Source organism: Beta vulgaris, chromosome 4 (genome assembly GCF_026745355.1).
Source record: "Beta vulgaris subsp. vulgaris cultivar EL10 chromosome 4, EL10.2, whole genome shotgun sequence".
Lineage (NCBI taxonomy): Eukaryota > Viridiplantae > Streptophyta > Magnoliopsida > Caryophyllales > Amaranthaceae > Beta > Beta vulgaris.
The window spans coordinates 22,832,844-22,847,553 of NC_079205.1; the positions used below are offsets into that span (position 1 = coordinate 22,832,844).

A 14,710-nucleotide genomic window follows, 5' to 3' on the forward strand; every position below is an offset into this window, starting at 1 on the left:
TGATAAGATTGAGGAGATGGACAAGTTATTTTTCATAAAGTACTAAGGTGATTAATAACAAAAAAAAAAAAGGTAAAAAAATCAAAAGTCAATTAGTTGTAGGGATTTAAGTATATATTATAAATGAAATTTCATGAATCATATTCATAAGCACTTAAATAGGATCACGTGCATATACAATCAAAGCTCACATAATAGTTTAGCATTAACCTTGGAAGCGTGATTTCTACAAAGCTTGTTATAATCCGGAGATAGAATCGCAACTGTGATTCCTCTACTTGGTCTACCACTCCAGATCAACACTCCACCAATGATAGTTGGAAGGAATAAATTTTTCTTCTTCTTTTTCGAGTATACCGGGGCTTTTGAGAGAAGTAGGAGAGAGAAGAATATTGAGAGATCTTGTATCTCTTTTTTCTTGTGATTACCTAACTAATATACAAGTATATTTAGGATAGGGAACCCCCCCTTCTCTCTCTTGGTCGGCCACGCACCCTAGAGCCCTTCATGGGCTTTAGGTTTTTCTTTTGTTGATCCAGATCTTATATGTGATCTAATATGATCCATTTAATTAGGCTTCGAATTTATACTATACTAACACAAAGTTTTATAACATTCTCTAGCAAGACAATCCAATTTAATGAACTTTATCTCCATAATACGATCTATATTAGATTTAGTAATTGCATTAAAGTCGAGGACATAATTCTATCATTAGAAACCCTATTAAACATATTTTTGAAATGAATTCGTTAATTTGTAATGATTTCTTAGGTTTTGGTACTTAGAAGGTATAGTGAAGCCAGAAATCAAAAGTTGAAGCGGCCAAGAACAATTTTATTTCGCTCAACGTTTGAATTTTCGTAAATATCACACAATTGAAACACGTTCCAAACCATATGAGATTGGTGGATATGGTGGGAAAATCAACTTGTGATTTTGAGGTTACAAATTCGAATAACACTACATACCTGTGCTTGGGAGTAGAGATTCTCTTATATTCCACCTACTCTCAAGCATTAACCTATATGTAGTTAGAATGACTGACATGCGAGTGGTGCTGGTCTAGTAGGACCCTTCTTCTTACCAGAGGGGTCCTCTGATGGGAGTATATATATATATATATACACTTATATTTTTGTGGGCCCTTTTTGGGAACCACATGTTAAGCAGAATTGTTCTCTGGGCTGCCCTCGCGCATGAAACTCACAGAGAGTCCCAACAAGTTTACTTTGTGATTTTGAGGTTAAGAGTTTGAACCCAACTACATACTTGTGCTTGAGAGTAGGGATTCCCTTATATTTGCCGTACTCTCAAGTGCTGACCTATGTAGTTGGACTGACTAACTTGCAAGTGGTGCTGGTATATATATATTTTTTGCCCCCATCAGGGCATCCCTGGTAAGAAATTTTTTCGGGCGGCCCTCGTACAAGACACTCACCCAGAGGCACAACAAGCACCCTGAAGAATGTTTTTTGAGCTTCCTTCGCATCGGACACTCATCCAGAGTCCCAACAAGCATCGGCAACCCTTCCCCTCCTTCCCCACTATATTGAAACTGTAGCTTCCACCAAAATTTAAACCTTAGTCTTCCATATGGGAAATAGGAAGCAATACTATTGGACCTAGAAGTCCTTGGTGTCTCCAATAACCAACAAGACAAATGAGAAATGTTATATAAATTATAAAATTGCTCTTATAGTATATGTGTTATTAGTAAGCAATTTCGTTAGATAAGCTTTTTCTTCCCCTCAATTGTAGAGGTACTATACTCTATGCGCGTCATTGTGATATATAATATATATATATATATATATATATATATATATTATATATATAATATTATATATATATATATATATATATATATATATATATATATATATATATATACATATATATATCATATACATACATATATATATACACATACATACATATATATATACACACACATATATATATATATACACACACATATATATATATATACACACACATATATATATATATACACACACATATATATATATATATATATATATATATATATATACATACATACTATATATATATATATATTATATATACATATATATATATATACATATATATATATATATATACATATATATATATATATTGAGGGCAGCGTACCGCATGTCCGAATTCGTACCCCGTTTTGATTCGAATCTCGTACCATGTAACATTGATTTCGCTCCTCCCCTTACCCCTGCCCAAGTTTGGTTTCGCTCCTTAAGTACTTACAAATTTATCGTGCATTTTATAGTCTATGATTTTAAAGGATGAAGAAAGTAATTACTTATCCAACATGCATTCATGTATCTTAAAGTAATTATTTTGTGATGGTTCAGCTCATCAACATTATCCCAAAATTATGGGAACAGAAAGGCGGAATTCAGCAGGAGCAAAAGAAGGATTTTATTAATTACCTACAGTTATTGGAAGTGGAGCTTGGAGAGAAGCTTTACTTTGAGGCAATACTTTTGGGTATCTTGATGTTGTACTAATTTCAGGTTATAGCTGGTTTTACTCTTATGAGAAGTGCACGGAATCGGACATTGTGGCTGTATGTCCAAAACTTATCGCATGGGCTAAAAGATGTGAGGAAAGAGATAGTGTGAAAAGGTCTTTACCCAATGAGCTTGCAATCTATGAAAAAGTTCTAGAGCTACAGAAGACGTTCGACAAAGATTAAGAAAGGGAAGGCATGGAAAGATCAATATGTCTGGTGCTTGGGTGGTTATCCCTTACTCTATTTTCTTTTGCCATTTATTTGATGTATTAGTTTTGATATTTTAACTAGTTCTTGTTTCAAACAATACGTCTCGATTATTTACCAATGTGCATTTGAAATCTTAAAAATTAGAAATAGTATCTTGTCTTTAAATGATTTTTTTACTCATAAAAACCAACATGAGTATTGTAGCTTAGTTGGTTAGTGCATTAGAATATCAAATGAGAGGTCATGGGTTCGAGTCTTCATACACACATTTTTATTGTTTAATGTCTCATTTGATTGTATTGGGGAGGGGAGAGTACATGTGGCAGCATGTCATTTGTTTGTCTTTAATTTGTTGTAATTCCATTACTCTTCAATATTTTATTTTTACGGTATTTTCACCAAGTACCCCTAAAATTTCACAATATTCACCTGGTACCCTCGCGTTTTCAACAATTTACCTGGAGCCCCTGAGGTTTTGAAAAATCATCAGAATACCCTTAATGACAAACGGCTGTCAACTCCGTTAGTCATTAAGGTTAAAGCAACCAAATTAAACCCTAACTAAGCTAACTAATACTAATTAATTCTAAATAAACCTAATTAATAACTTTCAACCCTAATTAACCCTATCTCTCTCCCTAACCCCTACACCTCACCCACCCCACCCTAATATCCTAACCACACAAACGACACAACCTCCCCTCACCCCATCCTTGTTGCCCCCACTGAGCAGCGGCAGCACCGCCAACCCGACCCCAACAGTCGTCAACCAACACCGCCATCCAGCCCCGACCTGACCTCAACGTCAACCCACGGGAACCACGCAACACACAACACACACCAACCATAACACCGATAAGACACTACCTTAGCACCGACGTAACTAACACCAACCAACAACAACTCCACCTCAAAGAGGAGAGAGAAAACGCGAATAGAGGGAAGAAACAGGACCAATCGCACACGCGTAGCCACCGACGATCACAACAGCGGCAAGGCAACGACTGCAAAAAATGGGAGTGAGAGAAAGCTCCATTTAGCTTGAGGATGCCGGCGAGCAGATAGGAAGAGAGGTGCGAGAGAGAAAAGTGGGATGGGGTTTTGGGGTTTCTCACGGGAAAAGAAAGAGAGGTGCGAGAGAGAAAACTGGGGTGCGGCGGTGGAGGGGAGAAGGAGGGTGGAGGTTGGTGAAGGGGAGGGGGTGGGGGGATGGTGTAGGGGAAGGGGAAGGGGAGGGGGAGGGGGAGGGGGAGGGGGAGGGGGTGACTTAGGATTCAAAAACTTCAATGGGGTTGGGATCAACAGCGAAAAAATTGAAGAGAAGGAAATCAAGGCAAAGTGAGAGAAGGAAATCCAGTAGGAGGCATAGGTGCCGACGAAGCAAAGAGTGGAGGGTGGTAGTTTTAATGGTGATGCAACAGTGGGAGGTAGGGATGGTGATGTTGGTGTTGTTGTGGTGGAGAGAGAGTGAAAATTTTGGCAATCTTCGAATCCTAAATTCTCACTAACTAGAGGGTATAAAGTTTGTAACGGAAACTTAACGGTAAGGGTAAGCCATGTATTTTTCAAAACCTTAGGGGCACCAGGTGAATTGTTGAAAACGCGAGGGTACCAGGTGAATATTGTGAAACCTCAGGGGTACCTGGTGAAAAAATCGTTATTTTATATTAATATTTTGATAAGTAAGGTTCATACTGAGGATAATAAAGCAAATCCTCTGACTAAACCGCTTGATCAACCTAAGCATGAGTGTCATACTAGGTATATGGGGCTTAAGCATATGGGAGAATGGCTTTCGATTGTTTACTTCATGTTTACAATTGTAAAGACATTTATTATGCTATGGATGTTTATCAATAATAATCTGTTTCTTATTTAATTGTAAAGACATTTATTATCCTCCACTGCCTTCACTTCCTCCTCCCAGACCTCCCAGACCACCACTTACTCCCACACCAACACTGCCTTCCTCCCCTCCCAGACCACCACTTACTCCCACACCACTGCCACCCACACCACCACTGCCTCCCACACCTCCCATACCACCACTGCCACCCACACCACCACTGCCTCCCACACCTCCCACCACCACTGCCTCCCACACCCCACTGCCTCCCACACCTCCCACACCACCACTGCCTCCCACATCTCCCATACCACCACTGCCTCCCACATCTCCCATACCACCACTGCCTCGCACACCTCCCATACCACCACTGCCTCCCACACCTCCCATACCACTTTCACTTCCTCCACCACATTCATCTTCACCTTCAACACCTTCACATACATCATGATATAGTTGCTCAACATTTCATAAACACGCATAATAAGCAGCGAAAATAAAAAATTATGTTATTGTTATTCATAAAACCTCGACATTCTTTAACACGTTTCTTCTGCATTTTGCGCTGATAAGGGTTAAGCTTGTCCCTTGGCCCTCTTCGGCGATTACGACTTGCGCCGTGATCAGAATCTGAATCCATATTATCATCAAATGCATTACTATTACGGTGCAATGGATTAATTTCCAATCCCATTCCACTCAACACAAGAGCAGCAATCTGTTCACCATTATTACAAACTTTTGTAATGTAAAACTTACAAATTTTAAAGTTTAAAATGCTCAACAGTAACAATAAGTTACTACCTCGTAAGACATGCATTGAGGTCCCATCGTGTCTCTCGCAACTAACGGATGTTTCTCACCGTACGCCAAGTCAATGCACTAATGACAAGATATAATTAGGATATTTTAACTAATATGTAACATACAACAAACCATAATTCATACCCCAATATTCCCATAATCTCCCTTCCCACTTTGTCGATCAGCTTCTTTCGCTTCAGTCACATCTTTCGCAGACCACGCTTTTAACCTCGGAAATAATCCCCAACGCACAGGAGGACGATGCAATCGATCAAGGTACATAATCTATATCAATTTTGCAACACAATAAAATATTCTATCATCATCTACAAACATACATATCCAAATATAATAAATACACAAATATAATAAATACACAAATATAATATATCACTAACCGCAAGAAAATACGTGCAACCTCCACAACCTTTCGCATACCCTTCCCTGTAAAACTTTTCTGCAAAGTGACGCGCATGTACTAATAACTTATCCAATACAAGCGACACCCAATCATATTTGTGAGCATCCACGGCCAATGTTGATGCAACCACTAAGTCACTCTCTAACCTTCTACATGTTGTTGGGCACAAAAAATCACACAAAGCAAGCATCAAGAATGTAGTCTTGAATTCAACTTCATCCTCCGAATGACTTATCCCTCAACCTTCTCAATTACCTTTACCATAGGAATACCAACTGAGGAACCATACTTCTGCTGTATTTCTAGTACTGCCCTCTTAACATATTCATTTCGTGCTACAAGTGGAACTCTTTTCCCGGTCCATGAGGTATACCTAATACCCCAATGCACCTGTCGCTTATCCATAGGGTACTCTATCCCCCCCCCCGGGAACATTACACATTCTACAAGTGTCTACCAATGTCATCAACCAATAGCAAAAATTCCGTGGTAATTTCTTCCCCCTCAAATAAAGTAATCCTCAAAACCCATGTCTCTAACCATTGCCTTTTCATCTCACAAAAACCACCAATAATTTTTACCTAAGGTCTCAACCCTACAGTTTACATTTGCTTGCGCCCCTTTACACTTAGCTACTTGTGTTTTCAGCACTTCACCGCGCGACTTCACTTCACCGCCTACAGATTTTTCTATACCCTGCAAACCCAATTTTATAACACTTTATATCACTTTTCATCATATTAATAAGCTATGTTATACCAACAAAACATCGAAATATTTTAACTCACTCTGAATATCTCTGGACTCAATACAAGTTTTTTATCTACCACTTTTTTACGCTTTCCACCCTGCATACATACATGTTTTTAATATCATTACAACCTTTTTTTAATATCATTGCAACCTTCATGATTTGTTCTATTCAAATTTTTTATTACCTGCTTCCCAACTCCATCATCCCTTAAGCTCTTACGCTTCTTCTTCGATTTATATTTCCTACCACCTTCCTGCTGCTGTCAAATTTTCAGAGTTATGTCTCAAAATTTCACCAAAATCAACAAATCACCATTTATCAATTACATTACCTCCAAACATTCAGCTTCGAAACATACTCCCTATCACTCGACCTTCCACCACTCTTCCTCATTATCCCTATATTACAATTATACAATTATATCCTAAACATGATAACATTAAACGAAACCCTAAATTTCCTACAATTATATTACCAACATTCACAACACAAACAATTGCAACCCAAAAACAGATCAAATAATGGCCTAGTACCATTCAAGTACACAACCGAAGGTTTCTATGATTTTTGATGAATTTTGGACTACATCATCTACACACATATTTGAATCATCTACATTTTTCGTACAAATAACAAAATATTTAAAGAAATTTAAGCTGAAAAACAAACAAAAACATCACAGAAATTTCTACAACCAACTACCACTACCAATTTCTATTCATATCAACAATTTACCCTAAATTTTCAAATTACATATATATAAACCTTCAACGAAAACAGAAATTACCTCAATTGTAACTTTTCTTCTTCAACCTTGAATCAATGTAAGTTATTTTTTTCTTCAAAAGCCCTTCCTCACCTCGTCATTTGCAATTTCAAAATCTCTCAATTGGACAACCTTCCTCCACGTTTTTGACAGCACTTTCTACACCATCGCTTTGTTCATGATAGAAGATTTGAACACTTCAGTTCTTATTTCATGATTTCGCATGTAAATTTTGGTTCTTTTTTTCTTTTTTGCTTCTTTTTTTCTTTCGGAGTTTCGCACTCTCAAACTCTTTTTTTCTCTGTTTTCCGTTTCTTTTTTTTGAAACCCAAAAAGTAATAAATTCAGGTTGTTCTTTTTAGGGGGGAACTGTAGCATGGGAAATTACTAAATTGCCCCGGTTATGGGCAACTGCTGTCCAATACCTGTTATCGGTATATCAGCTCTCCAGACTCACCAGCCCATCTAAAAAATAACAAGAGCATATAGTTCGTTTTGACTTTTTCCACCTCAAGAATCATCTCTTTATTCTTTTTTTTCTCTTTCTCGAGAAGTTATAGTGACATCATCGATGACCTCCGCAACAGAATTTCCTAGACTATAGAGCATTGCAATTAATGATCTCGGAATTTCCACATCTTTCTACTTTTATTTAGACTTTTACGTTACCAAACAATTTACTATAAATAGTCTCCTCATTTAATAACCAAGAAATACACTCCACCCTTAAATAATAAGCTCGTCTCCAGTCTCCACACAACAACACACCTTGATTACTAGAAAGTCTAAAAGTGTAAAAAATGGCGAACGAAGTAGTATTGTTGGATTTCTGGCCAAGCCCGTTTGGAATGAGGGTTAGGATAGCATTAGCTGAGAAACAAGTGAAGTACGAGTATAGAGATGAGAATTTGAGGGACAAAAGTGAGTTACTTCTCAAAATGAACCCGGTTCATAAAAAGATTCCGGTTCTCGTTCACAATAACAAACCGGTTTGCGAGTCTCTTATCATTGTTGAGTATATAGATGAGGTCTGGAGTGACAAGTACCCCTTGTTACCTTCTCACCCTTATCAAAGAGCTCAGGCTCGTTTTTGGGCTGATTTTATCGACAAAAAGGTAATACCATCTTTTTTTCTTTTTCCTTTTTTTTTACTTCTACACTTTTATGTACTCTATTGTGTTATTTATATACTTAAATAAAAGCAATATTATTAGATTTGTCTTACCGTATATATTTTATATTTATATCAACTTTTGATAACTAGAGTTGAAATGTTATAAATGAAAAATCATAGGAAGCATATATATGGAGGAAGAAGTGGGTTGCATGGATAGTTTGTCAAAAAGACGAACACATTTCTTTAACTTTGAGTCCGAGATTTGCTTATTTGGCATTTACGGAGTAATTCAAATCGTAAATTCCTAATTCTGGAACGTTTTAAACGATATTTTATTAACAACTACTCCCTCCAGTTTTATTTTATAGTTCCCAATTTTATTTTCATTTATCTTATTTCTATTTTTTAACATCACTTTTTACCTTTTTTGTGTATCTCTTCACATGAGTTTTTGGCATTTTCATTTAATATTTCTTAACTCATTCATTGAGTATAACAAAAATTATTTTTTATTCTCTTTTCTCTTTTTACATGCCTACCCATTTAATTTTCTCATTTTTTTCAATTTTTTATGATAATAACTTCAAAAAAACAACAACTCCTTTTTCTTTAATCACTTAGGAGCTATGCGAGATGAAAATCTCATGCACGGTTTTGAGTGAGAGAAAAAAGTGAGGAATCCTCTTTTCGACTCTAATTCTCATTTCCATCTCGTAGCATTTGCACTCAATTCCTCATTTATCGAAAAATCCCATTTTTGGCTCATTCTTCATTGAATCATATAAATCGATCTAGCTATGACGGAATTTATATTCTGTTTACTAAATCACATAAAATTTGATATAAAAACTCTATATATTTATATGTGTTTTCTTAATTTCTATGTACAAATAAAATGAGAATTATAAAATAAGACGGAGGGAATAGTTGTATATTTAACCACAAACCATATTGAACTATAAATATCCTATACTATTGGTGTTCCGTAATTGTCTAAATACTATCTTTTCGTTTGTCCAACATTATTTTGAACACTTCATTATATGGTATGATCTCACTTTTATTATATTCTATCTCTTTCAATAATCGTCTATATTTCTCCTCCAAGCGACTGAAACTTCATTAACTCCTCTTAATTTCCATGATATTTTAAGTAAAAAGATTGTATTAATTTTGTTTTAGCGAATCGATATGATAATCATTAGCATGTAGATAATAAAAAGTTAGTGTCTTTGGTAGGATTGGGTTAAAAATATATGTCAACTTTGATTAAGTAAGTGTCTCTAGTAGGATTGGGGTAAAAATATATGTGAACTTTGATTTAGTTTATTTTTTCACGAAAAAATACTAAATATAATGTGTAACATCAAAGTTTGGTGTTGAACTATTGCTGAATGGTGAATTGGTGATAGTGCACAAGTCCTTCTCTTGAGAAAGAATACATATTGGGTGAGTGGCGTAGCTTGCGATAAAAATTAAATACGTGCTCCTAGAGGCTTCTTGTAAAGTCACTTGCTGGGTTGGTCCACAATACAAATGCATATAATATCATAAAATTTGGAATAATAGTTGATGAGCTTAAAAATTCTAGCACCGCACATTATACGAGTGGGCAGTAATCAAGAAACGATATTATGCGATATTAAAAGTTATTCATGTAGATATAAAGGGTCACCTTCAAAAAATATAAGTGTCCCAATTTTCGGATAAATTATTGTAAAATTCACAGCTCCTCATTATTGAGAATTCAGTACTAACAATGAATCTAAAATCTCGAATCCGGTAGAATCTCAATCCTCTTTAAACATCTCTAATTACATCATTGTCTAGCTCAAGATGTATGTCAAACTGATAAATATAAAGAGAAGAGATGTTGTATTATTGTGCCCTCATTAATTACAATTACATTACTTATATATATATAGAACATAACGTAAACTTAACCTAATGGGCCTTGCCGTAGATATAGACCTACGGTCTAATATCCTCTAAGACAAACATACATGTCTAATTATATTATTGTCTAGCTCAAGACGTATGTCAAACATAATCACTACTGTTATTAAACATATTTGCTGTTGTATAGATGTATACCACTGGGAGGAGTGTTTGGAGCACAAAAGGAGCAGAACAAGAGGCGGCAATTAGAGATTTTATAGACCAGTTGAAACTGTTGGAGCAAGAGCTTGGCAATAAACCTTATTTTGGAGGGGATAACTTTGGCTATGTTGATCTTACATTCATTCCATACTATAGTTGGTTTCACGCCTATGAGACTTTGGGCAACTTTAAGATTGAAGAGTCATGCCCAAAGATTATTGAATGGGCCAAGAGGTGCATGGAGAGGGAAAGTGTGGCCAAGGCTCTCCCAGATCAGAAGAAGGTTTATGAATTTGTTTTGGAGTTAAAGAAGATGTATGGCCTTTAGATGAATCTCAGTTTTCTGTTTTATATGGTGTTAATTGAGTTGTGTTACTAAATACTTGTATTTAGCGTTATTATTGATGGGTCTAAACATGCGTTGGCGCATGGACAATAATGTTGGTTGTGTGCATTTGCGTATTATTGTAATGAAGTTGATATAAAACCTTATTTTATCAATTTGCATCTATATCTAATCTTTGCAACGCGATGTGAATCTCATATGAATTCTTCTTATCATTCTCTCCTGATTTTATAGAAAATTCTTTGGAGGGACTGTCATGTATATTTTCGTCCATGACAATCTCCTTTTTCTCTCTTTTTTTGTAGTTTCTAGTTTGTTTTCTTGTTATTCTCGTTTTTCGCTGCTTTTAATAAGTCTCGTTTGTATGATCAAAAAAACTAATATGAACCGGGTGCACACTAATTAGTGTACACCTGATCCATATCACGTGAGTTTAGGATAGTTATTGTTACGCTTTTCAGTTTTTGGCGCCTTCAGTTTTTATCTCTCCTCAGATATTCTCTCTCCTCAGATTTCTTCAGATTTTCTCTCTCGTTTGGTTTTCTCTCTCCTCATAACTTCTTCGCACTACTTCGATATTTGGTAACTTCCGCATTTTGTCTCTCAATTAAAACTTCTTTGCCCTAATTTCTTCATTTTATCGCTCTTCAAGTTCAGTTTTGTGTAATCTTCTCTGCCCTAACTTCTTCATTTTCAGTTCTGTGTAATCTTCTCGGTTGAATTTAGCAATGGGAAAGAAGACGATCGGTAATCGGAATTTTCCAAAACGTAGAGGTTTGCGTTCATCTCTTGGTGATCGTGCAAAGGAATCGGAGGTTACTGGTGTTACTGGAACTTCTCATACTGATGGTAATTATGTTGTTGATTTTTGTTTTTACTATAACTTCTTATAATTTTTGGACTTTTGATGTTTTCTAGTTTGAATTACTCTTCGTTCATTCTTTGTGCGATTTTTATTGCTTGCATGATAAATTTATGTTGATTTTTGTGCGAATTTTGGAGTTCTGCTTTTTTTTTAGGTTTATTTTTAAATTAATAATTTGTAATTGTGTTATTCATGTGATGATATAGTATATTTTGACATGATATAGTATATTTTGTGTATATATAGTGTATTGTAATTATACTACTTTTTATTAGTATTGAAATGATAGTGTATTTTGAAAGGAAAATTTGTCAGAAACCACCTTTTATAATCACTTTATTGTGAGAAATCACCTTTTAAAAAAATTTGGTTAATTAGCCACCTTTTTGGTTCTTTTTTATGTTGGAAGCCACCACTTGCCGGAATCCGGTGTTGACCTTGATTTTCCGGCGTTGACCATCATATTTTCGCTAATTTTTTTCCAGATTTTCGCCATTTCTTCCACCTGAGATGTCGAGGGATGCAAGGGAGGAGATGGGCTTAGGGCTGGGAGGGTGGAGATGGTCGTGGGGGGTGTTCGCCGGCGGGTTACGAGGGAGGAGGGGGGTTGCCGGGGATGCGAGAGGGAGGGTGGATTGCCGGGGATGCGAGAGGGAGGGTGGATTGCCGGGGATGCGAGGGGGGAAGGGGGAGGGGGGAGAAAGATAAAAGGGGAAGAATGGCGAAAATCTAATGGTCAACGCCGGAAAATTGAAGTCAACGCCTAATTCCGGCAAGTGGTGGCTTCCAACAAAAAAAAGAACCAAAAAGGTGGCTAATTAACCAAATTTTTTAAAAAGGTGGTTTCTCGCAAAAAAGTGATTATAAAAGGTGGTTTCTGACAAATTTTCCATTTTGAAATGATATAGTGTGTTTGAATATGATAAAGTGTATGTTTAAATGATATAGTGTGTGTTTGGATAATGTATATTGATATCATATAGTGTGTAGTGTATGTTAAAATGATATAGTGTATTTTATGATGATATAGTGTAATGATAGTGTTGCTGTGATAGTTCTTTGACAGTGTTTTGGATGATAGTGTATATTGACATCATATAGTGTGTGTTGACATTATAGTGTATTTTGAGATGATATAGTGTATTTTTACATGATATTATGTTAGTGTTGTGTTAGTGTTTTTGGCTATGATAGAGTATGTTTTGACATTATATAGTGTGTTTTAGGCTGATATAGTATATGTTCTCTACAATTGCTTTTTGTTGCAGAGCACGTTGGACATCAGGATGAAAGAAGTGATGCTTCTAATCCTGGTAAAGTTCCTGGTAATGAAGGAACTGATGTTGGTAAACCTGTTGTAACAAAAGAACTAGCAAAAAGCAAGAAGAGGGTAAAAGGTGTAGCGTAGAAAGGTACCTTGCAAGCTATGAAGAAGAGGAAAATATCCACTGATGCTCAAGGAAAGTGTAACACCCTCGCCGACCCGAACCCTTTTTCATTCGATAAAGCTCGGGTTTGAGGGAGAAAATAAATCCACGAGGGTTCGACTCGATGGGTGGTGCTACCGCTGCTTATCACTTTGGAAATAAATGCAAGGCTAAGTTACATCACACCAACTCAAATTCATTAATCATTACAACTAAGTAAATTGTTCATTAAACATTACTAATTAATTAAGTGTTTCAGAGTTCCAGCGGAAGCTAATCATATGTTAAGTGGATGACAACTCTAAGTGATCTCCCTTTTGTTCCCCCGATCACCCACCCGCACAAATACATTGAAAAGAGACAAAGAGAGACAAACTCCCAAAAATCAGAAAAACTGAGTAATTCCAACTCCATCCCGTAAAATACTTAAGTTGAAAATACTTTGTAAAATAGTAATAGATTTAATAGTTTTGGAAGTCATAGCACATATACACATATGCATACACTGAATAATCATATCAATTCATCCAGTTATTCAAGGAGAGGAAAGAGAACACCAGTAAGCCGGGGTCAATTTCTGTAACCACTTACTTAGACATTTTAGGCCGGGGTGAACCCCTGTAACCACCTACTTGTAGGACGGGGCGAACCCCTGTAAGCAGCTACGGATATCATAATGGCCATAATAACAAGTCCCTAGTGTGCACACCCTTCTACTTGGATCACAACAAAATAGAAGAAAGACAGTAACAGAATAATCAGCATAGTAACCAGAGAACCTGTAAGGGGCCGCTGAACCACTCATACAGGGCAACCTGTTCATCATTTCCCTCCGATGTTTCACTTTACGTGACATATTTTAATTCACGTCAATTAATCACATAAATCACGTACACATTTACGTCATCTTGTTCAATCCAGTGTGAACATATTCAACCCACTATAACCTCAATCCATCATAGCAATTTCAATAAATCATTTCATATTCGCAATCACTTGAGTTCATTTATCGTTTCAGATTCATGATCATTTCATTATCACAAGTTCTTACCAATTCCAACTTCCATAAAGTTTTAATATTAATAATGATAATAATATTCATGATAGTCATGAATATATATAGTGATAATAATAATAATAATAATAATAATAATAATAATAATAATATTAATAATAGTAATATAGTAAGAATAATCATATCATTATTAAATGTCATTAAGTGATTTTAATAACGTTATAGTAAACCTCTTTGTCATATCGTACATCGTCCATAGTCATTATTCATAATTCATAATTATAAATTTTATAAGCACATAATCACGTAATCAATTCGTTTTACGCTAACGGGATCTATGTTTAGATGGACATCGGAGATTACCTCGTGACGCGTGCCCAAAGTTAAGTTCACGAACGTATTAGCGCTCTTGATAGTCCTTGTCTATGAAATCGGAGTCTATAATATTAACGAGATTTAAGTTAGTTCCTAAATAACCCCTTTTTATAAAATAAATAATTTAA

At 35.9% G+C, this 14,710-nt stretch overlaps 4 protein-coding genes across 5 annotated transcripts in view; 3 read left to right on the forward strand and 1 right to left on the reverse strand.

Annotated features, from left to right (window-relative positions):
• LOC104907576 (probable glutathione S-transferase) overlaps window positions 1–3,148 on the forward strand; it is an 8,456-nt gene extending 5,308 nt beyond the window's left edge. The window contains 2 exon segments of the mRNA XM_010696520.3: window positions 2,376–2,493; window positions 2,496–3,148. Of these exon segments, the coding sequence (XP_010694822.2) occupies window positions 2,376–2,493; window positions 2,496–2,719 (342 nt within the window). The 3' untranslated portion in view covers window positions 2,720–3,148.
• A 1,492-nt stretch (window positions 3,149–4,640) lies between these two features.
• On the reverse strand, window positions 4,641–6,038 carry LOC125496557 (uncharacterized). Its single transcript, XM_057393997.1, has 5 exons — window positions 5,795–6,038; window positions 5,541–5,681; window positions 5,397–5,474; window positions 5,121–5,310; window positions 4,641–5,026 (listed from the first exon to the last, which is right to left on the reverse strand). The coding sequence occupies exons 1-5, from the start codon at window positions 6,005–6,007 to the stop codon at window positions 4,641–4,643; spliced, it is 1,008 nt and encodes a 335-aa protein (XP_057249980.1). The 5' UTR covers window positions 6,008–6,038.
• A 2,004-nt stretch (window positions 6,039–8,042) lies between these two features.
• Window positions 8,043–11,055, forward strand: LOC104907577 (probable glutathione S-transferase). The gene is made up of 2 exons (XM_010696521.4): window positions 8,043–8,452; window positions 10,541–11,055. The coding sequence occupies exons 1-2, from the start codon at window positions 8,138–8,140 to the stop codon at window positions 10,880–10,882; spliced, it is 657 nt and encodes a 218-aa protein (XP_010694823.2). The 5' UTR covers window positions 8,043–8,137; the 3' UTR covers window positions 10,883–11,055.
• A 328-nt stretch (window positions 11,056–11,383) lies between these two features.
• LOC104907578 (uncharacterized) lies at window positions 11,384–13,514 on the forward strand. Of its 2 annotated transcripts, XM_057394239.1 has the most exons (3): window positions 11,384–11,482; window positions 11,598–11,749; window positions 13,034–13,514. In XM_057394239.1, the coding sequence occupies exons 2-3, from the start codon at window positions 11,629–11,631 to the stop codon at window positions 13,171–13,173; spliced, it is 261 nt and encodes an 86-aa protein (XP_057250222.1). In that variant the 5' UTR covers window positions 11,384–11,482; window positions 11,598–11,628; the 3' UTR covers window positions 13,174–13,514. The 2 variants fall into 2 exon arrangements, with proteins under 2 accessions (XP_057250222.1, XP_048498906.1); XM_048642949.2 differs by lacking the exon at window positions 11,384–11,482 and having other exon boundaries at window positions 11,550–11,749.
• Window positions 13,515–14,710: the final 1,196 nt, after the last annotated feature.

Bases quoted from the DNA above. Each gene is read 5' to 3' on its own strand.
- LOC125496557 (XM_057393997.1), bottom strand. From the start codon at position 6,007: ATGCTTGCTTTGTGTGATTTTTTGTGCCCAACAACATGTAGAAGGTTA. The intron at 5,475-5,540 runs GTATGAATTATG...TCTTGTCATTAG, and splicing joins GAGATTATGGGAATATTGGG to TGCATTGACTTGGCGTACGG. The intron at 5,027-5,120 runs GTTTTATGAATA...ATGTATGTGAAG, and splicing joins ACGTGTTAAAGAATGTCGAG to GTGTTGAAGGTGAAGATGAA.
- LOC104907577 (XM_010696521.4), top strand. From the start codon at position 8,138: ATGGCGAACGAAGTAGTATTGTTGGATTTCTGGCCAAGCCCGTTTGGA. The intron at 8,453-10,540 runs GTAATACCATCT...GCTGTTGTATAG, and splicing joins CTGATTTTATCGACAAAAAG to ATGTATACCACTGGGAGGAG.
- LOC104907578 (XM_057394239.1), top strand. From the start codon at position 11,629: ATGGGAAAGAAGACGATCGGTAATCGGAATTTTCCAAAACGTAGAGGT. The intron at 11,750-13,033 runs GTAATTATGTTG...TTTTTGTTGCAG, and splicing joins TGGAACTTCTCATACTGATG to AGCACGTTGGACATCAGGAT.